This window comes from Thunnus thynnus, chromosome 22 (assembly GCF_963924715.1).
Source record: "Thunnus thynnus chromosome 22, fThuThy2.1, whole genome shotgun sequence".
NCBI classification, from domain to species: domain Eukaryota; kingdom Metazoa; phylum Chordata; class Actinopteri; order Scombriformes; family Scombridae; genus Thunnus; species Thunnus thynnus.
In genome coordinates this window covers 20,586,072-20,610,523 of record NC_089538.1, presented here as the reverse complement: position 1 = coordinate 20,610,523, position 24,452 = coordinate 20,586,072, and the positions used below count along the sequence as shown (strand labels likewise).

The 24,452-nt window shown below is 39.8% G+C and overlaps 1 protein-coding gene across 5 annotated transcripts; it reads left to right on the top strand.

Moving 5' to 3' along the window:
• Positions 1-1,728: 1,728 nt before the first annotated feature.
• On the top strand, positions 1,729-24,347 carry si:dkey-22i16.9 (uncharacterized). Of its 5 annotated transcripts, none has more exons than XR_010925389.1 (4): positions 6,221-6,831; positions 16,267-19,876; positions 19,996-21,994; positions 22,114-24,347. XR_010925389.1 is itself a non-coding variant. In XM_067579925.1 (4 exons), exons 2-4 carry the CDS (start codon positions 16,832-16,834, stop codon positions 20,188-20,190), a joined length of 969 nt encoding a protein of 322 aa, XP_067436026.1. In that variant the 5' UTR covers positions 6,221-6,831; positions 16,267-16,831; the 3' UTR covers positions 20,191-24,347. The 5 variants fall into 5 exon arrangements, 4 of the variants coding, with proteins under 4 accessions (XP_067436025.1, XP_067436026.1, XP_067436023.1 ...); XM_067579925.1 differs by having other exon boundaries at positions 16,267-16,925; positions 19,197-19,876; positions 19,996-24,347; XM_067579924.1 differs by lacking the exon at positions 6,221-6,831 and adding an exon at positions 1,729-1,815 and having other exon boundaries at positions 19,996-24,347.
• The last annotated feature ends 105 nt before the right edge of the window (positions 24,348-24,452 follow it).

Below are 24,452 nucleotides of genomic sequence, written 5' to 3'. Positions count from 1 at the left end.
TGCAGTTTTTGACACTTCCGCATTGGCTTCATTTTACAGCCCCGGAGGTTGCCGCTTGCAGTTAACTGAACGGATTACTATGAGTTTTAAGTATTTTTTTTAAGTTGAAGTTGTTGTAACTCATCTTGCTTTGTTGTAATGGACAATGAGTTCACTCAGCATGATTACACTAGTCCATCTGACTAAAACTTCTAATCCCTTTTACAGTGTATATCTTATTGTTCAATCAACAAACAAGTCTTGTTAGTAATTGCAATAAGTTAGTAAGTAATGCAGGAACACAAGACTGAATGTAATGTAATAGTAAAAAGACGTTTAACAGGTTTGTTATTTAACCATGTGTCACCAGTAGGGGGCGTTGAAGCACCACTGCTTATAATAAATCAGTGGATTTGAATTCTTTGTGGCTTTATTATCAGCAGTATTAAAATGTGCAAACCATCCAACCCACACAAAGCAATATTTATACACTTTAAAACCACCAACAACATATGAAACATTAGAAAATAATAATTATCATCATTAAAATAACTGGATCAAATATAACTAAAGAAATAAATTAAATCAATCAAAAGGTCAATTCGATTGTAGGCATATTTTTTAAAAACCGAAAAAGAAAATATTTCCAGTTGGAATCAAATTTAAGACATTTTCGTGCCAAGACTTGATTGTTTTCATTCCTCTGCTCGCTCTATCCGTGTGTGGTTCTTCGAAAGAGAGAAAATGCAACATCTCAACCTTTTAATGTGTAGTAACTTAAACAAAAACTTGGAAATAAGAAGACAATGGATAACATACATATATAATGAATCTCTTTTCATAACGTCCTAACCGATCAGTATGTCTGGACAATGGCGCCATCTGCTGGCCAAATACTGTCAACACCATAAAAGGCCTCACGGCAGAGCGACATAAGTGATTACGGCTGCAGAGATTAAAAGAAAAGAAGAAGCTACACATATAATTTGGAATCAACAAAAATAAATTAGTTGTCTTAAACCAATATCGAGAATTATGTCTCCTCAATTAGACGTAATACCACCAGAAATGACTGTAAACTGTTGACAAAAGACACATTTCTTGCCGAATGGTAAACTAGAAAAAGTAATGCTCATACTTCAGGATTATTTTATATAGGAGAAAAATGTTCTCACCTTACTGGCGCATAAATGCTGCTACATTTCTCTCCTTCGCTTTATTGAACAGTAATACAGTAATATAACGATAATCGATATGATCCTGAAGATGTCCGAGTAGGTAAACGAAATACACAAGTTATTAATATTAAAAATAAACAAATAGCTCAATATTAGATTAGTAATGAAAACGATTTTTAGAAAAAATACACAAATTTAAATTAAAGGTTCATACAGTCAGACTCTCCATTTGTGCAGTTTTACACGTCTCAGTAGTTCTTTTGCAAATTTGAAATTGATACGTTTCACGGATTTACTGAACAACCGGAATCCGTTATAAAATAATTTTAAAAAGGTGTACAACTGGGGTTTCATGAACTGATGCTACTTGGGGCCGTTTAAGTCCATCTTGTGACTATACTCATGTCTGGTATTTCCCTGTTTTTTGTGATCCACAGTATTTCAGTTATAAATGAATCTGAAAACTTTGCTTACTTTACTTTGCCCTATGACGTACTGGTAACTGGTGGAGAAAAAGTCAAACCTCCATACTACTTCGCTACTTTTAGGTGAACATGATGTGCGAGGGAAAGACGGAAGAAAGAAGTCTGCTGTTGTGAGGCTGAAGTTCAAAGAGAAGAACTCTGGTCAGATCGCCTTCACACCGCTGACTGCATCTGTGAGTAGAAATACATCATCTCAAAATAACGTGTAGCCTATAGCTTCATGTAAACTTGCGGTGTAATAGTGTGTGAATTTAACTAAATTCTTCAATTTTCCTTTTTGTCTTTTCGTCGTACAGCCGCCACAGAGCAGAGTCATACAAATATGACGAACAATCGTGTGCAAAACCTCCATAAAAATGCAAAAAGCAGTAACAAGAAAAAAAAAGTAGTAACAAGAAAAATATGTCTCTGAATGACAAGAGGACAAATATCATATGTTGCGATTGCAACAGCCAGATAAGAGGCCTGGGAAACTCCATGGCATGCAGAATTACGCTTCGTGGGTATCGAGACTGTTCGGCCACTGATGAGAGGAAGTAATAGTGTCTTGGATTCGTCTGCACATTGCTGAAGATGATGTGAAAACAGGTTTGATTTCCAGGAAATTGTTGACGTAAATGATAAAAGTCACATTCGCTTCTACGGTGTATCTCTTCTTTTAGCAATTAAATTGTTCCAATTTGTTTTAATTGTTTGTCACTTGAAGGTGGTTGTTCGTATGTATATACACGCATTTGTAGACTATTATATTTATTACAGAGATGCTGCACATGATGTTATTTTTATTGTTAATGTATAAATCAATCGATCATTGTTTGGCCGTTGCACATAATGTGGTACATCTCATCGGGTGACTTGAATTGTTTTGGATTTTCCTGTTATTGTTCTTGTCGGTACTAGTTTTTTGATTATGCCTGTTTATATGATTTGTATCAGCTGGTTTTAACACACATTCGGAGGTGGTGTGGGCCGCATGTTGCCACATTCTGTCAGTATTGTAACTACTTTTAACTGAAGTATAGACGTTTAACAACAGGTAGTGGAAATCACTCAGAGCAGTGTCAGAGAGAGAGAGAGGAACAGAGTCTAGCAGAGGCCAGCCAAAGTCAAGCCCAAGGCAGCTCCGACCCCTCTTCACCAGGTCAGAAAACAGCAAGATAATAATAATGGTAAAAAAAAAACAAAAAAAAAACTGCATTCTATATAACATGACAAATGGACATACTGATGTGAGTTTATTTAAGCAAATACCTGAATTCTTGTCCCTTATGGTGATGAGGTTTAATGGTTTTGTTCTACCGGAGCTCTCTCTAAATGTTTCAAGCATTGAGTCTTTTCCTTTAACATTTTTACTAATAGTTGTGATTGTATAGTTGTCAGATGGCATGGTTTTAGCGGAGTACAAGCATGGATTTTTGTGATGTGTATTTGTGTTTTAGCTGCAAATTTGGATGACACAGATATGGATGAAAACAGCCAGAGTGAGGTTGGTGCAGGCAGGGCTGGCTCTTGACAACAGGGGACCCTAAGCAAGATTTTCTTTGGGGGCCCTCCTTAAGCCGAAATCATACTTTCCACGTCTGTGAATATGCAAGGGTCCACGTGACATAAATTTCCACATCAGAGGGTGTTTATCGAGGCTCTGTGCGTACCTCCAATTTTTTGTAGTCCAGGCAGCTATGGAGTTACTTTTGTGTCTTTATTATGCAATTAAACAGAATAGGTTTGCAATCAAAAAATAGATTTGGGAGTAAAACCATCGACACTGCAATCAAAAACATATGATATTTTATTGCAAGTAAAATTACACGTGATGGCTTTAGAATGTAAAGCCATCACCTGTAATGACTCAGAACCTCAGAACCCAACAGCAAGACCTCAGAGACAGGAGCAGAGTCCAGTATTCTTTAATCAGTCCAAAAAAAACCAAAAACAAGCAGGGGTCACAAACCAGGCAAACAACTCCAAGGGACTAGGCAAATCTCAAGACCGGGAAACAGGTAGGATCTCAGGTAACAGGCGAGCGAACAGGTAGATATAGAACTGCTGGAAAGCTAGGCAAACACACTAGACAATCTGGCAAGGAGCATGTGAATATATAAGGAATGACTGATGAGCCTAATAGGGTCCAGGTGAGGAGATAGGTGAGGAAACTCAGGTGAGGGGAATGGGGTGATTGCAGGGCAGATGGTGTGGCAGGATCTGCAATGACAGGAGAGTTAGAAATCAGAACAACATGAAAAATAGTCACTAAGACGGTGAACCCGTGACATCACATTACAAAAGGCTCCGCTTGTCTCTTGGACTGACACCAATGTGCCACACTACGCTGATTAAACCAAACCAAAAGCAGAGCAAGAAACACAATCAGCAAATACAAACCGCAACCACATTGTACACCAACCAATTTTTATATTTCCCCTAATCTACTTGATTTGATTTATTGAACAGGACCGTGTGCAGTATTAAGCATAAATGATACACTGCACCGGAGAACACACCATACAAAATACAAAGCCACACACAACAGTACATCACATACACCCACAATGTCCACTGACTGCCCAAATGCAGTGTGACGAAATGGTATGGTACAATCTCGTATAGAGGATATTCTGGAGGATCTAATAGAAGTTACTGAGCGAGTGTACACAAAGTCACATAGTGGAGGAGGGGCCAAACAATTTAAAATTTTTATAAACTAGGCACAAATTTGAGAATAATCTAAAATTATCAAAGCTCAGTAAATTGTATTTCTCCAGTACCCTACAGTGATGGAAATGCATGGAATGCATGGAAATGCATCCAGAGTTTTTAGAGTTTGTTTGTATAAGGACTCAAGAGGTTGTATGGCTGTTTCTCCAGTCTGCGCCCAACATGCGATGCGATATGGGAAAGAATCATAGCATGCATAAATGGTTCAAAGAGTTATTAATCCCAAACATCTGTGTTAAAAGAGAGACCTTGCTCTATTCTTTTGCTCTATTCTTCTCCAATCTTTTCATATTTCTTCTGATTACTCTGTTTTCGCTGTTTTCTCCTTACACAGTCAGTTTTTGTGTGGGTGGATGAGATGGGTTCAAAAAGTAAAAAATCTGCAGATTAGTCAGTCAGTATTTCACAACTCACCACTCAATGGGGAAAGATCTCTGCCTGCATTTGTAATTTGTACTCTTTGATCACGGTACAAACAAGTCAAAATATAGACTAAACTTGCGTGATCGACAAACCCCCCACCGGCCCACATCTGACACTTCCGGCACTGTCATCCTGCCCATATAGGGACACTGGAATGACGGTACTTGGGTGGTCCACTCCTGTTTCCCAGATCTGGGCCACAAGTAAGCTGTATGTCAGCCAAGAACAAACCAGATAAACCAGAATTGGCCCACATCCAGAATATACATACTTGAGAGCAACACATCTTTACCAAAAAAAGGCCCACATTTGATTTGGGATATTTGGACCATATTTGCTATTTTACATGTGGGCCATTTCAGGTTCACATCCATTTTGTCCAGGACAGAGGAAGGTCAGCAGTGCCGCATCATTGCCATCATCCCTTTCCTCCTTGCTGTACCCTCCCAGACAGCATACAGAAGAGGGGTCTAGGGCTTTCCACTCCTCTTCTTGCTCATTTTTTTGTATCAATTGTCTGTGTCATATTTCTTCTAATGAGGTGAACCGGTTCCGATCATTTTGTGTGACGCTGGGTTGGTCTCACTTCTTGTCCTGCTTGCAGAATATCAATATCAATATCAATCAATAATTAGATTAAACCAATTAAAACTGGAACTGAAAACATGCAACATAATAGCCTTATAGCTTTAAGTGAATGTGTTAATACTGAATAAAACAAACAGCCATGAATGAACTTATATGGAAAATGTTTATTTAACTACTTTTCCCAATTAAGATGAACATTTTATATTGTGATTCAGAATATAAAGAAAACACCCCTGTGTTAAAAAGAATGCCCCTTAGAGGGCAACTCACTGCTCAGTGGGAACAGATATCTGTCCACACGTCTCCCCCAGCTCAGACTTCTCCAGTCACGCTCTCCTAGAAGCCTCACACCCCGACCCCGGTGTCAAGGAAATCGCTAGAGCTGGTTAACTCTGCTAACACTATTCTGGGCATTTGCTTGTGAGTAGTTTCTTTTGCAGTGTTCTCTTGTGTTTCAGCAGCAGCCAGCCACATATCATACAGATGTCATGTATGGTGTGTTATAGTGGGGTTACTTTCTGGGAGAGCTGCTCAGTGGGCTACAGCACACTGGGATAGGGAGTCTCCCATTTGTAATTCAAACTCTTTGTTAATTGCTGAATTAAGAAAAGTTTTTGACCACCCCATTTGGGGTAAGGAAGCAGCCAGCAGATTACTCTCTCTCCCGCCAGGGATTGTTTGGTTTGAGACACCCTTTCTGGCTGCTGTGGACAGTGACCCATTGTGGAAGGAATGTCTCGAGTAGTGTTCTAAAAATATGTCTAAAATGCAAACCTCTATGTAAACGCTTCTGGAACCAGAATCCAGTGGCCATTTGAGGGTTCTCTCTGTTTAATTAAAGGCCTGAAAAGATAGAAAAAAAGTTTGTGTTACCACATTATTTATTCATCTTTAATAAAGCTGTTAGAGCCATTTGTATCTAACTGTGTTAAGGTTACTCCCTGGTTGCCACAGTAGGTGGCGTGTTGAGCAGCAGTCTACGGAAATGTATATGTAGAGGAAGAGGCAATTACTCCTCAGGTGTGCTGCTTACCGGGAGAAGCACACAGTTTTTTGACCGCCGTTTAGGGGCTAATCTTTATGCCTTTTTGTTGTTTTCATGCAAGTTATAGATGTAAGTGTGTGAATAGCAAATGCTTTAGTGGGGCACGGTGATAAATAAAATATCTGAAGCGCAAGTCCGAGGATGTTTGATTTAATACACGGAGCCGCCGCGTCAATTACATGTCCCGGTAACAGCCCCTCACTGTGGCTTAGGTTTTGTTTTGGTCGAAATCAAGTCACTACATTTAAGTCAAAAAACTAGCTTCAGTTAGTTCGTTAGCCATCATACATGGAGGAAGATTCGACGCTGGATTTCCTGCATTTGTTTGAAAGCATGGGAGGTGGAGACGGAGGACGCACCGGTCATCAGCTGATTCATCCATCTGGATTGTGACATCACGGCGCCCACCGCGTGTAAGGTAAAGAGTAGCGCTACCAACTTTATGGCCATAATAAAGTGTGCACACAACTTTGCGAGCGTAATCCCAATGCATTGGTCGCTAAAACAACACTGACAAACTGAACTTTATCTCGTTGCTTTCATCTCGGATGTGCGTTGCGGTGTGAATTAAAGGACATTATGGACGGTAAACCAGACGTGGCTGCCGCGGAGCCAGCGGCTGCTGCAGCTTCGGTGAAAGAGGGAATTGTTAATGAGACAGAATCTGTAAAAGGTAAACGGTCTATTACATTAACACACAAAGCTCTTGTTGCAAAGGTGGAAAGGTTACAAAATGTACGAAAAGACAAATTAATTAAGGCTAAAAACCTAAGAAACGTAACTCAAGAGCTTATGCAGAGTGGTAATGCAAAAGAGATAAAACATACACTGGAAAAAATTGTGCTTTTGTGTGGGGAAGCCAAAGATGCTCATGTGGCTCTGTTGCCTTTAATGTCCACTGAAGAAAGTGACAAACAAAACACTTGGTTTGCTGCAAAAATGCTTGTTGAAAATGGTTTCATTTCTGAGGTTGAAAAATGGTTGGCAAATGATCATTGTGATGAGGATGGTGATGATGTTCACCCTGATGACAGCATATCAAATGTTGCCAGTAGACATTCTCACAGAAAAAGCACATGTAGTGGTGAAAGAAGTAACAAAAGTGGTAAAGGCAGTAACAAAAGTGGCAAAACCACAGCTTCATCTCGCGTTAAGGCAGAAGCAGAAAGGGCTGCACTTCTCGCTAGAGCTGCGGCTTTAAAGGAAAGGCATGCTCTAGAGGCCCAGGAAGAGCAGCTGAGAAGAAAAAGGGAGCAGCTTGAGATTGATGGTGAAATAGCTGCATCCACTGCAAAGCTAGCAGATTTCAAGCTGCCTCAGAATGTTCCAGTAACTCTCAAGCACCTTCTGATGGAATGAATTCTTACTTGCAAAGGAATGAAGAACAAAACCTAAATTCCAAAGGACTCAATCCTGCAGCAAACTCATTTAAACCATACACATGGAGTGCAATGCCACAAAGCAGCTTCTCAGTAGCCCAAAAGGATTCAAGTGCACTGAACGCACACTCTGAGGGAAAAACACATCAGGTCTTTGGATCAAAATATGAGACAAAGTGGAAAAAGGAAACAGAAACATCTGGAACAATGCAGTATGGAGATACACAACAAAACCTCTCTCTGCCAGTCAACAATGTGCAGCCTGCATCAGTGGAGCAACAGCATTTATATTCTGTACCAGTACAAGGAGACCTGTGCACCATAATGCACCGACAAAATGAAATCACAGCAGCTCTGGTTCAACAACAGCGCTTGTTGTCCTTGCCTTCTCGAGACATTCCAGCATTCGACAGTGATCCTCTTCAGTATAAAACTTTCATAAAAGCTTTTGAACATAGTGTGGAATCAAAGGCTAGCAAAGCTGACTGCCTTTATTTTTTGGAGCAATTTACAAGAGGGCAGCCCAGAGAATTGGTGAGGAGTTGTCAGCACATGATTCCTGACAGAGGTTATCAGCTGGCTAAAGAGCTTCTCCAAGAACACTTTGGAAGCCAATATAGGATTGGTGCAGCCTACATGGAGAAGGCTTTGGCTTGGCCTGCAGTGAAGGCAGAGGATGTGGGAGCACTGCAAACTTTTTCTCTATTTCTGCGAAGTTGTTGCAATGTAATGGAGGAACTTCAATATGTGCAGGAGCTGGACATGCCAACTAACATGAGAGCAATCATGATAAAGTTGCCATTTAAGTACAGAGAAAAATGGAGGATACAGGCACATGAAATACTGGAGAGGTACAATCGCAGAGCTTGCTTTAAAGACATGGTCTCATTTATCGAACGCCAAGTTAAGATCATTTCTGATCCACTTTTTGGGGACATCCAAGACACGATAAGTGGTTTGCCTGAAGTAAAGAGTGTTAACAAGTTCAAGCCACATTCAAAGTTCAGCAAGGTCAGAGGTAACAGCTTCGCCACAGTTACTGTAAGTGACGCAGCCAAGGGATGTGGAACTCCAAGCTCAGTCCCACAAAGGCTGGACTTAAAGGGAATCATTCAAGAAGCATGTGTTTGCTGCTCTCAGTTTCACAGACTGGAAGAGTGTCCAAAACTGAAAGGGAAGAAGCATTGGGACAAAATTGACTTTTTGAAGGAAAAGGGGATGTGTTTTGGCTGCCTGGGTAGTGGACACGGGAGCAAGGATTGCGACAGGCGCTTAACTTGCAAAGATTGTGGTCAGAACCATCCTACAGTGCTTCATATCTCTGGAAAGATAAGAGCCATCACAGGAAGTGAACACACTAAGGGCATAGCACATGTTAAACCACCTGCATCAGAAACTTGTGGACATACAGGGGCCGGAAAGGAGGATAGCATTTTGTCTATCTTGCCAGTTCAGGTTAAATCCATCAGGGGAAGCGAGATAATACAAACATATGCGTTTCTGGATCCTGGGAGTACGGCTACTTTCTGCTCAGAACATCTTATGCAAAGGCTGAACATTACTGGTAGGAAAACCAGTTTCCTTTTGCGCACTATGGGACAGGAAAGGGTTGTGTCAACTAGCACCCTGAATGGTTTGGAGGTAGCTGGTCTTGGCAGTAACAGCTTCTACAGTCTCCCAGAAGTACTCACACAAAATAAAATGCCTGTGACCACCAGTAACATTATCACACATGGAGAATTGCAGAAATGGCCATATCTCTCGGATGTACAGATCCCATGCATTGATGCTAATGTTGACCTGTTGATTGGCGCTAACGCCCCTAAGGTATTGGAACCATGGGAGGTCATCAACAGCAGAGAGAATGGACCATATGCAATACGAACTGTACTTGGCTGGGTAGTTAATGGTCCCCTTCGAGATGGAGAGAGCAGCAGGCCTAAAACAGGATTCTCGGTGGCTGCTGTCAATAGGATTTCTGTCTGTAAGCTGGAGGAAATGCTGAGCAACCAATACAGTCATGACTTCAATGAGCGAAGTTCAGAGGAACAAGGAGTTTCGAGAGAAGATATTAGATTCTTAAAGATGATGGATGAGTCAACACAGCTGCAGGATGGACATTACAGCTTGAAAATGCCCTTCAGAAAGGACCAGCTTTCGCTTCCTAATAACCTTTCTATGGTTAAGCAAAGGCTGCTGGGATTAAAGGGGAAGTTCAGGAAAGATGAAGTATTCCACAAGGAATATACCAGCTTCTTCACTGATGTAATTAAGAACGGCTATGCAGAGAAAGTGCCTCAACATCAGCTGGAAGGTGAAAATGGAAAGCTCTGGTATATACCCCATCATGGTGTACGCCATCCCAAAAAGGGTACATTGCGTGTTGTGTTTGACTGTTCAGCTGAGTTTAAGGGAACTTCACTCAACAGCCAGCTGCTACAAGGCCCAAACCTCACTAGTTCACTGTTGGGTGTTCTAACCAGATTCAGACAGGAGCCAGTGGCATTTATGGGAGACATTAAATCTATGTTTTACCAAGTTAGGGTGGCTGAAGAGGACAAAGACTTCCTGCGCTTCTTGTGGTGGCCTGAGGGCAATGTGAACCAAGAGATTGAAGAATTTCGAATGGCAGTTCATTTGTTCGGGGCTGTCTCTTCCCCAAGTTGTGCCAGTTATGCACTCAGGAGAACTGCAGAGGATAATCGGGCTAATTTCTCACTAGAAGTTGTGGAAACAGTCAAAAGAAACTTTTATGTTGACTGTTTGAAGAGCTCGCGCTCAGACGAGGAGGCAGTTGCCATGGTTCAAGCTCTCACTGAAATCTGCCAAAAGGGAGGCTTCACTTTGACAAAGTGGATCAGTAATAGCAGGGCAGTACTGCAAACCATTGAAGAGGAGCATAGAGTGAAACACTTGAAGGAACTGGATCTGGATAGAGATGAGCTTCCAGTCGAACGAGCTCTTGGGCTGCAATGGTGTGTGGAGTCAGACACATTCAAATTCAAAATGGCGATGAAAGAAAAACCACAGAGCAGGCGAGGAATGTTGTCCATAATCAGCTCGGTCTATGATCCTCTGGGTTTTCTTGCCCCAGTAACCCTCCCACCCAAAGTCATGCTGCAAGAGCTCTGTCGGAGACGTTATGGATGGGACGACAACATACCTGCAGACATTGGCCATCAGTGGAGAAGGTGGCTGGAAGACCTGAAAAGGTTGGCAGCATTCAAAGTTGAAAGATGCATTAAGCCCAAAGACTTTGGACAGCCCATTAAGGCACAGCTGCACAACTTCTCTGATGCTAGCAAGGATGGATTTTTGAGAGTAGGAGGACGATTGAGTAAGGCTGCTTTGCCAGAATAGACTAAGCATCCACTCATTCTGTCAAAAGATCAATACATCTCTATGCTCATATTGAGGCATATTCACCAACAGGTGGGTCATGGTGGAAGAAATCACACTCTGTCCAAGCTGCGCAACAAGTTTTGGATAACTAATTCCAATGCAGCTGTGAGGAAAATCATATCACAATGCGGCTTCTGCTGGCGACATAAGGGAAGAGTGGGCGAGCAAAAAATGGCAGACCTACCGAAGGAAAGGCTTCTTCCTGATCTCCCTCCCTTTACAAATGTCGGAGTAGATTACTTCGGGCCTTTGGAAGTAAAGAGAGGTCGAAGTCTCTGTAAACGTTATGGTGTCATCTTTACCTGTCTTGCAAGCAGAGCCATTCATCTGGAAGTAGCTCCATCCCTGGACACTGATGCATGTATTAATGCTATTTGAAGGTTCATCAGTTGAAGAGGACAAGTGTCCAGTATACGTTCAGACAATGGAACCAATTTTGTGGGAGCAGAGAAAGAGCTGAGGGAAGCGCTATCATCATTAAATCACAACCGGATACAGGGAGTTCTGTTGCAAGATGGCATCCAGTGGAACTTTAACCCACCTTCAGCATCACACCATGGTGGTGTCTGGGAACGTGCTATCCGGATGGTGAGGAAAGTTCTCACTTCTGTGCTGCACTTGCAAACTCTGGATGATGATGGTCTTCATACAGTCCTGCGTGAGGTCGAGTCTATATTGAATGGTCGTCCCTTCACCAAGCTCTCAGACGATCCTAATGACCTTGAGCCTCTCACTCCTAACCACATTATTCTGATGAAAGGGAAACCAGTCATGTCACCTGGACTTTTTAACAAGGATGATGTATATGTGAAAAGGAGATGGTGACAAGTTCAGTACATTGCAGATCTATTTTGGAAAAGATGGGTACAGGAATACCTCCCTCTGCTGCAAGAACGCCAGAAATGGAATCAGAAAAGGAGAAACTTAATCCCTGGAGACATTGTTGTTGTAATGGATTCTGCTGCTCCTCGTGGATCTTGGCTTCTGGGCAGAATTTTGGAAACTTTCCCAGACAAAAAAGGGTTAGTACGCTCTGTGCGTCTCCAGACGAAGACAAACGTCTTGGAAAGACCTGTCAGTAAGCTTTGCTTGTTGCAGGAAGCCACAAGCAATTAGGGATGAGGTATAGTGACCTCCGCAAAAAAAAAAAGGGGTTATGTTTACAAATGTTTGAATTTTCTTTTTTTTGTTTTGTTGTTGTTTGGGTTCACTTTTATATGCATGTCACTCAAGTTATGGCTCTATTTGTTTACACGTGAAGGTAATTATAATGTCTGTGGCCATTCAATTAGGGGCCGGTGTGTTAAAGCCATTTGTATCTAACTGTGTTAAGGTTACTCCCTGGTTGCCACAGTAGGTGGCGTGTTGAGCAGCAGTCTACGGAAATGTATATGTAGAGGAAGAGGCAATTATTCCTCAGGTGTGCTGCTTACCGGGAGAAGCACACAGTTTTTTGACCGCCGTTTAGGGGCTAATCTTTATGCCTTTTTGTTGTTTTCATGCAAGTTATAGATGTAAGTGTATGAATAGCAAATGCTTTAGTGGGGCACGGTGATAAATAAAATATCTGAAGCGCAAGTCCGAGGATGTTTTGATTTAGTACACGGAGCCGCCACATGACGACGCGTCAATTACATGTCCCGGTAACAGCCCCTCACTGTGGCTTAGGTTTTGTTCTGGTCGAAATCAAGTCACTACAATATCTTTAAGCTGGAGAGTTAACTGCCAAACATCATCTTCTGGATCATGCACTTTGTCCCCAATTAATACAGGTAGCAACCTTAGGAAATTCCAGTTCTGAATGGCTTGACCTGAAAGCTTGGATGCCTCAGAGTTGACAGCACATGGCTTTATCAGGGCGTCAGATCCTTTGAACTTAAAATGCTTGATGCACCGGTTCAAAAGGGAATATGTAAGCCATTTCTTTTTCTTAATGAAATACTTCAAGTACAGTGCAACATCATAGGATAAGACACCCTCAAATATGTCATGGCCCAAACAAGGTGGAAGACCAGGCTGGCAAACATGACAAGATTTCAGAGCATTGAAAACGGAGTTTACCTTTATGCCTTTGATGTCTTGACTGTCATGAGCTTGGAGATCACCAACAGCAGAATCGTAACTTTCAGGGGTGCGCTGTGGGCCACATACATTTGGATCATCACTCTCAAACTCACTTCGTGTTATTTCACAGTACCTACAAAAGTAATGAACAACTAAAATTTTCAGTAAACCCACCAATGCCATGTGAACCCAAATTATCACCAGCAATACAATACAGAGCCCCTTTTACAGTTTCACCACCTACAGTTATCCCATTTTCCTCCAGATCTTTTAAATCCACTAATATCTGTGAGAAAACCTTAGCGCATCCAAATTTTTTCAGGTCATTTTCTCCGCACAACAGGACAAGGGACATGTGATCAGTACTGGAAGGCACTTGAGCTGGTAAATTTGCCACAGAAAGATAAACTGCAACAACTTTGTGTTTTTTCTTAGAATAGCCAAGGGGGTTGACTACTTCAAAAGCATCCTGGTACAGAATTAGCTTCAGGCATCCTGGATTTTCAATGAAGAATTGGTTGGACTTAAAGTTTACTCACTTATGTCACCCAAAACATCTGAGTCTGTTTCACAAGACTGTTGTGACACTGAATTCTTCCACAATTCGGATTCTAAAAAGCTATTTATTGTTTGTTTCACAGGTATGTAGTAAGCAAACCTTTGTGACATATTTTCATCATTTCCAAATGTTACTTTTTTAGGCTCTATGTATTTGAACATTTTTTGGAACGCCTGAGCTCTTGAATATGTTGTTCTCAGCGGTCCCTGATGACAGACAGAGAACAGATCTGAATCCTTCACACAATCACAAATTTTAGCAATAGCATCATCTGTTAGACTCATGTAATTTTTTAGAAGTGAACGAAGTTTACTAAAAGTGTAATCCTGTCCCAAATCGTGCACATTTTGCATCTCTTCTACAATTGTCTGTATTGTTGAAGCTGGGAGAAGGAGCTGCCCTTGTAGTTCTAGGTAGAATAAACATACATTTCTAAGAAAGGTCTCATTGAAATTCTGTGGCAAATCAATGCTTTCATTTGTTGTTGTTGCATCATGTAAGCTTTGAGAAGCATCTTTACATGCAGAAGACTGAGAAATAGTTTCCCTGTACATGTCACTTATGCTATCTGCTGAACATGCTCTATGTTTCCTGGACATATAAGCAGTAAATGATGACTTTACAGTGAACGTGTTTTTACAACCAGTTACTGGACATGCCACAGGTCGCCCCTCCTCTATATGCTCTTTCAAGTGGGATATAAGTTGTTTCGCTGTGTGAAATTGGCGCGAACACAGCGAAATTGCACACTTAAGATCTGTAACAACAGCGCTAGCAGTAGCAGAGGGTGCCGGCAAATTGTGAACATGATAGAAATGAGCTTTGAAAGCTGCATAAGTAAAAAATGTACGTTTGCAGTCCGCGCCAACACAATTTAAAAAAACAACGGGGTTTGTTCCTGTGGACTCTACAATGCAACACATAACCCCTCAACGTATCTAGTGTTTTGCTGCAAAAACGGCAGGTAATCATTTTTGCAAGCTAACAAACAACAACAACCAAACGTTTTTTACCCTCTTCGGACGACCCTGAAAAAAAAACACCGCTCCACAAAAACATGGAAAAAACAAACTGAAAACGAACGAGTTCAGCGTTTAGCATGAAACCCACTTAACCCCGTCAGTCGGCGTTAACTCAAAGTATACCTTCGGTCACAAACAGAGGCTAATATTTTTCGGACAAAAAACGGTCATGTTATGTATTTCAAGTTTGAAGAAAATTAATACCTGCGTCCATGATCCCACCACGTTAACACAGCCCCAGGTGCCGGCAGGTTGGGCACACGCCACACAAGCCACGAGCAGCTGGCTCCTCCTGCGATAAATCATTAGTCCAATGAAAGAACAGAAACATCTACTGATCTGTCAGTTGACGAGACAGAGCCTATGGGCAGAGCTCATCTATTTTGAAATTCAAATACAGACGTTTGTTTTCCCAGCATGTAAAATTTACATTGAAAATCATTACTGTTACTATTTGACATGGCCTTAAGGCACTATAGATTTCACTAAATGACATTCTCAAATGACAAAAACTGAAACTTTTCGATTTATCATTTACAATTGATCATTCACATTATCATTCATATGTAAATATCTTCAAATAAAAATTGAAACTTGAAAATCTACACATAGAAAATGATAATAATGATTTTCTTTCAATTTGAATATGGTGTGACAGGCAGGCAAAATAACTTTTTGTTAATGTCTTAAAATGTATGGACCTAACTGTAAATCCGTCATTCGTCTGTCCACAATATTTACAAATGTTCACTGCAATTACCTATACTTAGCTATGCAAAGCACATTTTATTTTGTTCGTGAACATAAATAGGAATAAAAAGGTTTCGCGCAACATTTCAAAGTAACACTCAAATGTTGATATCCATTGGCTATTAGCTACACATGCTCATGAGTTATTTTATCAGGAGGATATAAAAATGATTGATATGTACCCTATTACAGTCTTACTACTAGTCTATTGATATGTGTTGAATATAGGTCTACTAAATTCTAAACAGACACATCACATGTTTTTTCCCTTCATGTTTAACATAATTTTACTGTATTTGTACATATTCTTATCTGTAAAGTATTTTACAGATAAGTTTTTTCTATGTCTAAAAAAAATCTACCGGACAAAAACATTATTTTAACACTAACATGTTGTAATTTTAACTGTATTTTATTGTTTTCTATATTACAGGTTTTCTGTGTTTAAACTACAGTAATCTGTAAATTATACCAAGAAATATGATTCTTTTAACATATTCTTACTTTAAAAATAACAGTTATGCTTGGTTAAGCATTTTACAAAATATAAATGTGAATTAAGCGCTGCTTCATCGTTTTTCTATTTACACTTTTTTATGCCATGATTTTACAGCACTTCACTGTTCATTTCACGGACATTTTTTTTTACAGTGTAGAGTAATATTTTTTGTCCTCAGGGGCATCGGAGGAGCGGTTGTAAAGGTGGAAGGAGGATGTCTTCTGTTCGGCTGGACTGGGAGGACGTACTGTAGACCAGGTGGAGGTAGACTCAGTGTGAGGGTTCCGTCTCAAGCATGTTTCCATCAGCCGATTACAGGCACCCAGAAGAGTCCAATGTAAATTGAACTGAGTTGACTGTGGGCTTGAGATCATTAAGATTGTTTGACCTGCATGGTTTGGTCTGAGATGCCCAGTCTGACACCCTTGATGATGACCCAGTAAAACAGTCATTAAAACCCGACAGACCGGATGGCTCATTATTCAAATTTTTCTTTCGCTTTCGCATTCATATAGCCTACAGACACCAGTCGGTGTCAGCGCAGTTGTCGCCTCTTAAGTACTGGATTCAGATGGAGAAACGACGAAACTTCTATCCCACTTCTTTACTGCAGTTTACCATGATGTGGAGTCTGAATCTGTCTACCGGGAAGGTCACATATGGGATAGGATTTAATGGAAGAGTGATCAGTATATCATGTAACTGGCTCTTAAGAGGAAACGAAAGTTCAGTCGCAGTACGAAATGGATTTATACATCTACCGGCGATGTAAAGACGGAATAATGAAGAGGGGTTGCTGCTGTGAGCCTGAAGTTCAAAAAGAGGAACTTTGGATCTGTGAGTACAAATACATAATCTCAACATATCATTTGTAAGAGCTTCACGTGAACTTGTGGTGGCGCAGTAGCGTTTTTAGGTTTTGGAAAGATTTGAGGCGAGCAACAACGATGAAAACAAATATTTCTGATTTTTCAATCAACAAGCAAGTCTTGTTAGTGATAATAATACGTTAGTAAGTAATGCAGGAACACAAGACTGAATGTAATTGTAAAAAGATATAACCATGTGTCACCAGTAGGGGGCGCCGAAGCACCACTGCTTATAATAAATCAGTGGATTTGAATTCTTTGTGGCTTTATTATCAGCAGTAGGCCTATTAAAATGTGAAAACCAGCCAACCCACACAAAGCAATATTTAAGCCAACAACAACATAGGAAACATTATAAAATAATAATTATCATCATTAAAATAACTAGATTAAATCTAACTAAAGAAATAAATTAAAACAATAAAATGGACACTTCGATTGTAGGCATATTTTTTTTTTAAACCCAAAAGAAAATAATTCCAATGGGAATCAATTTAAGACATTTTCGTGCCAAGACTAATGTTTTCATTCCTCTGCTTGCTCTATCCTTGTGTGGTTCTTCAAAAGAGAGAAAATGCAACATCACAACCTTTTAATGTGTTGTAACTTAAATACAAACTTGGAAATACAAAGACAATGGATAACATAGTGAATCTCTATTCATAACGTCCTAGCAGATCAGTATGTCTGGACAATGGCGCCATCTGCTGACCGAATACTGTCAGCACCATAAGAGGCCTCACGGCATATTTAGGCGACATTAGTGATTACAGCTGCAGAGATTAAAAGAAAAGAGGAAGCTACACATATAATTTGGAATCAACAACTATAAATTAGACCTTTTAAACCAATATTGAGAATTATGTCTCATCAATCAGCCGTAATACCACCAGAAATGACTGACTAGACTGTAAACTGTTGACAAAACACATTTCTTGCAGAATGGTAAACTGGAAAAGTAATGCTCATACTTCAGGATTATTTTATATAGTTGATAAATGTTCTCACCCTACTGGCGCATAAATGCTGCTACATTTCCCTCCTTCGTTTTATGAACAGTAATACACAAACAACAAGATAAAGAGTAATTACGATGATCCTGTAGATGCCTGAGTAGTTAAATTAAATACACAAGTTATTAATCTTAAAATTAACAAATAGCTCAATATTAGATTAGTGATGAAAACGTTTATTAAAGAAATATACATTTAAATTAAAAGTTCAGACAGTCAGACTCTCCATTTGTACAGTTTTACACAAACAACCGGAATTAAAATCATTTTAAAAAGGTGTACAAGTGGGGTTTCATGAACTGATGCTACTTGGGGCCCTTTAAGTCCATTTCGTGACTATACTCATGTCAAGTGTTTCCCTGTTTTTGTGATCTACAGTATTTCAGTTATACTTAATTATAAATTAATCTGAAAACTGCTTTAAATCACAAGAGAAGTTAGTATATGAGCCGGTTTTTAAACAAACCGTGAAGAGATTGATCGTGTTGTTTTCAAGGGATAATTACGTTTTACTATTCTCTACTGTGGGTGGTAAAAAGAAAAAAAAAAAGAAAAAAGAAAAATAACTTAGTAAGAAAAATAAATAACGTAATTGTTTTATTAGAAACATTCATGATAAAATTTAATTTTACAAGATGCAACTCCTGAGAGAGAGACAGTAGATGGCAGAATCTGACAGATGATGTGTGGGGATCAATGACAGCTAAAAAAATGTATCAGGTTTATTTTTGCATTCTTAAAGTGTCATCATGTGTCCATTCATTCAGTCTGTATTCCTATAGGCTCATTTGTCTGATACGTTAAAACATTTCAACTGGAAATGCACGTACCTCTAGGCCTCCGGCCTTAACTAGATTCATGCTGCGTTCAGGAGCGAGTAGGAGAAATGAGAATGATTCGGTTGTAAAATCACAGAGTTGGTACTTTGATCTTTACATTACTGCTCATTGACAATATAGCACTCATATGTATATCGGATTAAGTCGGATATGTGGTGCTTCCAGAAAAAATCCGAGTTTCCCAGCCTTAATTGAGACTTGAATGCTGACGTTAACGCTACAAATTGGAAGCTCGTAACAGTTACAAGAAATCCGTGGCCCCTGAACGCCCCTGGCCAATGGGAGAGACGACGGCAACAATTCGCAGCAGTTGGGTCGGGTACGCAGCAATGAGAAAGGCACAGCTCCAGGCCGTCTTTTTTTGTGCTTTTTTCCTCCTTATTAAAGCCATGTGCGTTTTGGGAGAAAATTCGAGACATCACGTCGCAACTTTGGGAGACCCCGTTACCTTTTCAGCGAGTGACTATTGCAGGGATGGCGAGAATTTCATATTTAAGCGACGGCTGAAAAATGCAAACGAAAAGGCCATAGGACACCTTGTAAAGGGCGTTTGGGTGCCAGAAAAAGCTTACAAAGACAGGGTGAAACACAGTTCAAACACTTCTGTCCTCTTAAATGACGTTAACTACAACGATAACGGAGTGTATGAGTTCACCTGTGGTGACAGCCTTGTAACCGTGCAGCTGGATGTCGTTGTGCCCTGTGACGTGCTGGGAACTGAGGGAGAAACAGTTAAACTTCCCTACTACTTCACTACTTTCGGTGAACATGATGTGGAGTTTATACGATGGGAAAAAAACGATGAGCTTGTCTTTGAGCTGAATCTTTTCTCCAGGAAGGTCACATATGGGACAGGATTTGAGGGAAGAGTGTCTGTGTCACCCGACTGGTTCTCACGAGGAGACCTGTCCCTGAAACTGGAGCGAGCTCAGCTGGAGGATAAAGGTGATTTCTTCATCTACGAGAAAGATAAAAACGGAAGAAAGACGGGAAATCCTGCTGCTGTAAGGCTGAAGTTCAAAGAGAAGAACTCTGATCAGATCACCTTCGCACCGTTGACTGCATCTGTGAGTACAAACACATAATGTCAAAATAACGTGTATAGCTTCACATAAACTTGTGGTGTAATAGTGTCTGAATTTAACTAAATTCTTCTATTTCCTTTTTGTCTTTTCGTCCTCTACAGCCGCCACAGAACTACACTGAAGAGAAAACGATGGGGACTTGGACCACCGTCCTCATAACAGCCGTTGTGACGTCTCTGATTGTTGCACCTTTATCCGGTTTGTTTGTTTGGTGGCTGAAATCCCGCAAAACATCTGGACAAAGTGATGAAAGACCTGCGACAGATGTGGAGATGGGACTTGTGAACAATAGATGACCTGCTGGTTCTCAAGTTAATGGGGTATTTTAACTCAAATGGTTATTTATTGTGTTTTAAATGGTGAGTGATGAAACAATGGTTGCTACTATTGTGAAGTCACGAGATTTTTACAGTACATTTTTTACGGCTACTGTGATTTCTGCCGCAACTCATTAATGTAAAATTATAATTAACACTTAAGAGGTATTTTAAAAATATATATTTGCCAAAACATATCAGAAATAAAATCATGTCCTTAAACTAGGTGAACCGACTCCGATCATGTTGTGTGGCGCTGGGTTGGTCTCACTTCACGTGAGACTGGAACTGAAAACATGCAACATAATAGCCTGTAGCTTTAAGTAAATATGGAAACACTGAATAAAACAAACAGCCATAAATATAGTGATAGAAACCCTAAAAAATCTAAACAAAATACACAGCTATTTAATGGAAAATGTTAATTACCTTTTAAAATGTATTGTAGAGTTTAAAAACGCTGCACCAATCTGTCGAATAGTGTTCTTAAGATACGTCTGAAATGCGGACTGAGAAATGCGGAATGCTAGTGGAACCAGAATCCAGTGGCCATTTGAGGGTTCTCTATGATTAATTAAAGGCCTGAAAAGATTTTTTTTTAAAGTTTGTATTAGTGAATTATTTATTAATCATTAATAACGTTATTATGAATCCCTTATCAAGGAGGCTTATCAGAAAGTGGGATTTACATTTACATTAGTTGGCTGAAGTTTTTCTGGGTGCAAATGAATTATATTTTAAATGATTCTACTTTACATCCAGTGTTTAGGTTAATGTTTTATTTCATTAGCAAGGACCAAACCAACAACAAAATGCGTGTTGATGACTCATTAAGGACAAGAAGTGGCATGGTTGAGGTGTGGTCTTGCTCCTGAAACTCCGATCAATAGCTTCGATTTAGGAAACAATAAGAATTTTGTTTTCAAGTAAAAATGAAGGATTCTTGAAGGATTTGTATTCCAAACAGCATTCAGGTATTTTTTACTTAAAATTTGGTATTAGTAACTTAAATGACGTCGGGGTTTCTAAGGGTTTTTTTTATTTATTTTTTATTTTTTTATTTATTTTTTAGAAAACAACATTATCTGCACCTTCAAAGATGACCTTAAATTTCAAATTCAGGGATTCACACCAAACAAGGTCATGATTAAGGCCTTGGGGGTTGGTAGGCTAATCTTTGTTACTAGTGGTAGTGAAAATGCCTTTGCATTGCACAGCCTCGGGGAGAAGGAAGTTGACCTGACTTAACCCCAGTGTATGAGTTTTTCTATGTGTGTGTGTGTGTGTGTGTATGTGTGTTTCCAACAGTGACTCATCTCACAGATGCCGTTCACTCACTGCCCAGAACACTGAGAGCACACATTCTTTGCCTGATTCTGCTGCAGTGCTTTCTCCCTCAGTAGTTCAGAAACAACCTGGCGCTGCAGTAGTAGTTCAAACAGCTTTTGTTTACATACCAATATGGCTGTGGCAAAATACTCATACTCCTCTCACATGACCAGATAAACAGCTGTCCCCCAGACTGGATGGACAGATAAAATCTGGGGTAAACACTTTCCATTCATTAACAGCCACTTTCAACACTCAATAGCAGGCAATATTTATCAGCAGTGGTGGAAAGTAATTAAGTCCATTTACTCAAGTACTGTACTTAAGTACAATTTTGAGGTACTTGTACTTTACTTGAGTATTTATATTTGATGCGTGAGACCCTGCTGCTGTTAGGCTGAAGTTCAAAGAGAAGAACTCTGGTCAGATCGCCTTCACACCGCTGACTGCATCTGTGAGTACAAACACATCATCTCAAAATAGCACGTATAGCTTCACGTAAACCCGTGGTGTAATAATGTGTGAATTTAACTAAATTCTTGCATTTCCTTTTTGTCTTTTCGCTCGCTACAGCCGCCACAGAGCGACACTGGAGAGAAAGCGACGGGGATTTGGACCACTGTCCTCATAACAGCCGCTGTGATGTTTGTGGTTTTTGCACTTTCATCCGGTTGGTTTGGTTGGTGGCTGAAATCCCGCAGAACATCTGGACACAGTGATGGAAGACCTTCGACAGATGTGGGTTTCGAGATTGGACTTCTGGTGGACTGCTGGTTCGAAAGTAAATGGCGCCCTTTAACTCAAATAGTTGTTGAGAGTGTTTTAAATGGTTACGACTGATGAAACAATGATTGTTACTATTGTGAAGTCATGAGATTTTTACCAACCCAGTCGCCAGAAGAAAATGTTGGCATTGAACGTTTCTGCAAACCATAGAAACGTTGAATATATACATTTCAATACGAGAATTACGTATCATATCAACATTTCTACAAACGTTGCATATTAACATTTCTACCCGTTGAATAATGATGTTTTATGGTGTGACAACGCTGTGGTTAAGGTCTGGTTAGGTTTAGGCACAAAGACCACTTGGGTTAGGGTTAGGGAAAGATCATGGTGTGGGTTAAAATAAAAACAAAAAATAAAAAATAAAATAAAAACGGCCGATGTCTCACTAAAAAAAAGCCGGTTTTCTCGCCAACTTGCTGCCAAGAAACTTACTAACCATCCACCGGCCCCTTCGCCTCCTGTATAGGAAAGATCAACTCATATGGATCACATGTGAACTACGTCACTTTAGAAATATAAAGATCATACGTATTTAGGAAATGTTGATATAATACGTTTTGTTGACATTTTGATATGATACGTATTGTTGAAATGTTAATACGCTACGTATTTCACGTGTTGAAACGTAGATATTCAACGTTTCTGTGCAGAAACGTACAGTGCCAACGTTTTATTCTGGCGACCAGGCTGTTTTTACAGTGGTTGAATGTGGAAACATAATTTTGTTTTTCTATGAATCACTTATTGAACAAAATAGATGAAAAACTGTGATTTCTGCAGCAACTCATTAATGTAAAATAATGATTAACTTTTAAAATGTATTTTAAAATATATATTTGCCAAATAATATCAGAAATAAAATCATGGCCTCGAACCAGGTGAACCGGTTCCGATCATTTTGTGTGACGCTGGGTTGGTCTCACTTCTCGTCGTGCTTGTAGGAGAATCAATAATTAGATTAAACCAATTAAAAACTGGAACTAAAAATATGCAACATAATAGTCTGTAGCTTGAAGTAAATATGGAAACACTAAATAAAATAAAAACGACAAACAACCATAAATAAGCTTATAGAAAACCTAATCACTTTTGAAAAGTATTTTAATATATATATATATATAAACATGAGCAAAGCAAAGAGCAGACGGGTTTACTTCAACAAGTTCTGCAGCACAATAAACAGGTGGACTGTACAACAAAGAGTTTATATGTAACATTAACACCTTGGACAGATAAAATTCACTGTGGAAAAATACTGGATGTGTCTGTGTCTTCGCGAAGGTTGCTTCTTTTGCAACTTGGCTGCCAAACTAAGACACACCCGTTGACCACATTAGACGAATAGATGCATGAGAGAGATTCAGGCAAATACTCAGCTCTCCTGAACTCTGAAAGTTGGACCAACTGTGGAAAGCAAGAAAAACCTGTTGCGTTGTTCATGTCCCGCCCCTCCCCAATATATATACACAATATATTGCGAACTATTGCCACAGAAACAGTTCTGCGGCAACTCTGCCCACATTTCAGCCCCGTTATATTCGCCCTATCTGGGACTGACAGGTTGTTAAACAGGAATGACTGCATGCCAGCTGGCGGAAAACAAAGCTGTTTATCTCCCTTATCTGATCACACTTATTCATATTTATTGACTATTTATTATAATCTGGCTATAGTGTGGACCTTCTTATTTTATTGGTTTAGTATTGATTTTATTTTTATGTATTTGTTGGTTTAGGCTATTTCACAGAGACAGTCCACATTAATAAACATTGCTGTAAATGTGCCAGAGTTAACCAAGAGGCTATTTTCCATCTGTAGACCCTGGACAGATGTTACAGAGTCACTCTGCTCTACCTGCCGCCATCTTGCAGCAGTTTTATTGTTTTATTATTGTTATTTCTGAATCAGGACCTAATTGTGTTACTTTCATGCATCAACATTTTCTGGAATGACAGAAAAACTATGTCAATCAAATTTTGTAACAAAAAGAGGGAATTTGGCACTAATAATACTGTCACTTTTGTACAGAAGGAGGACTGTGGATTTTGTGGATCATCAATGTTCTCCTCAGAGATTAATATACAAAATCTTGCACAATACACCCTGGTCGCCTGACTCAT

What these genes read in the sequence shown, in the direction of transcription:
- si:dkey-22i16.9 (XM_067579924.1), top strand. Translation starts at nt 19,088, where the DNA reads ATGGGAGAGACGACGGCAACAATTCGCAGCAGTTGGGTCGGGTACGCA. An exon ending in TCGCACCGTTGACTGCATCT is followed by an intron (nt 19,877 to 19,995) that starts GTGAGTACAAAC and finishes CGTCCTCTACAG; the next exon opens with CCGCCACAGAACTACACTGA.